The sequence below is a fragment of the Myotis brandtii genome, unplaced genomic scaffold (genome assembly GCF_000412655.1).
Source record: "Myotis brandtii unplaced genomic scaffold, ASM41265v1 scaffold986, whole genome shotgun sequence".
In the NCBI taxonomy this organism is placed as follows: Eukaryota; Metazoa; Chordata; class Mammalia; order Chiroptera; family Vespertilionidae; genus Myotis; species Myotis brandtii.
This window is the reverse complement of record NW_005372102.1, coordinates 2,525,732-2,527,242: the sequence shown is the minus strand read 5'-3', so window position 1 is coordinate 2,527,242 and position 1,511 is coordinate 2,525,732. Positions and strand designations below refer to the sequence as shown.

The following is a 1,511-nucleotide window of genomic DNA, read 5'->3' as shown; positions in this document are numbered from 1 at the left end:
TGAGGAGTCGCTGAAGAAGTGCGTGGAGGACTACATCGTCCGGGTCCAGAAGGAAGGCCAGCGGTACCAGGCGCTGAAGGCCCACGCGGAGGAGAAGCTCCGGCTGTGAGTCCGGGACGCCTTGGGCGGTGGGTGACGGGGGAGGCAGGAGGCTGAGCCCGCTCTCCACGTGCAGGGCCAACGAGGAGATCGCCCAGGTCCGGAGCAAGGCCCAGGCGGAGGCGCTGGCCTTCCAGGCGAGCCTGAGGAAGGAGCAGATGCGAGTCCAGTCGCTGGAGAAGGCCGTGGAGCAGAAGGTGGGCGCAGGCCTGAGGCCCGGGAGCGGGAGGGACGAGCCCCCGTGGTCTGGGACCTGCCCTATCGCCAGCCCTGTGGCCTGCTGGCTCCCAGGCTGGGCCACTACCCTCCTCCCAACTCCTCTCCACCGGGGCCCCTGCTGCCACGTCTGAGCACTGGGAGACGGAGGGGGTGACCTTCCTCTTTCAGACGAAAGAGAACGACGAGCTGACCAGAATCTGTGACGACCTCATTTCCAAGATGGAGAAGATCTGACCTGGGGTCCCGCCCTCCTGTCTGTCTGTCTGTCTGTCTGTCTGTCAGGTTTCACGTCCTTTCTCCTCTCCTAACCTCAGCTCATGTTTAAACTATGATTATTTTAGGAACGAGACTGAATAAAATGTGAGTTTAGCACTGCAGTTGCTCTATCTTGATTAAAGCCAGGCTTCCAGCTTTGGCCGGACCCTGCACGGCCCTGTGCCTCCGGCCCCTCTGCCCGCACCTCGGGCTGCCAGGCGGACACACAGCCTGCTGGGTCTGCCTCCGACCACAGGTCAGAGTCCAATGGACCAACGTGTATTTATTTTTAAGATATTTTTATTGATTTCAGAGAGGAAGGGAGAGAGAAGCATCAGTGATGAGAGAACCAGTGATTGGCTGCCTCCCACATGCCCCCTCCTGGGGATCGAGCCCGCAACCCAGGCCTGTGCCCTGACCAGAATCGAACCCGGACCCTTCAGTCTGCAGGCCGACGCTCTGTCCACTGACTCAAACCGGCCGGGGCCACTGCAATTTCAGTGTAAAAACAAACGGGCAGGGGGATGGTGGGCCTGTGAAGAGCCCGCACTGGGGTGGGCTGCGGGATCGGCGCCTGTGGCTGAGTCACACGTGGCACCGGTGTCCTGGCTGCTCAGTGGCCTCGTCCAGCCCCGTGGACTGACCAGGGAAACGCGGAGGAAGCAGGTCTGTCTGCCCCGGACCTCAGGCTCCCAGCTGGGCCCCGACCGGCTGAGCCAGGCCTGCCCCTGGGGCTCGTGGGTCCTCCCAGCAGCTGAGCTGAGGTCTGGGGGCACCCAGCCAGCACAGACCTCCAGCTCCCGCCGTGGCTCAGCGCGTGGACATCTGCTCCACGGAGCCTGTCCTCAGCTCGCTGACCCTGGGCCCTGGGTCCTTTCCTCTCTGGCCGAGTGAGGTGTTGGGGCCCGGGGGGTGCACTGCAGGCTGGTCAGGCCCTG

At 63.3% G+C, this 1,511-nt stretch overlaps 1 protein-coding gene across 1 annotated transcript in view; it reads left to right on the top strand.

The window, feature by feature from the left end:
* TACC3 (transforming, acidic coiled-coil containing protein 3) overlaps positions 1-693 on the top strand; it is a 10,090-nt gene extending 9,397 nt beyond the window's left edge. Inside the window, exons 13-15 of the mRNA XM_014533506.1 lie at positions 1-105; positions 176-296; positions 487-693. The exon at positions 1-105 is cut by the window's left edge and continues 2 nt beyond it. Of these exons, the coding sequence (XP_014388992.1) occupies positions 1-105; positions 176-296; positions 487-552 (292 nt within the window). The 3' untranslated portion in view covers positions 553-693. The remainder of the gene's footprint in view (positions 106-175; positions 297-486) is intronic.
* The last annotated feature ends 818 nt before the right edge of the window (positions 694-1,511 follow it).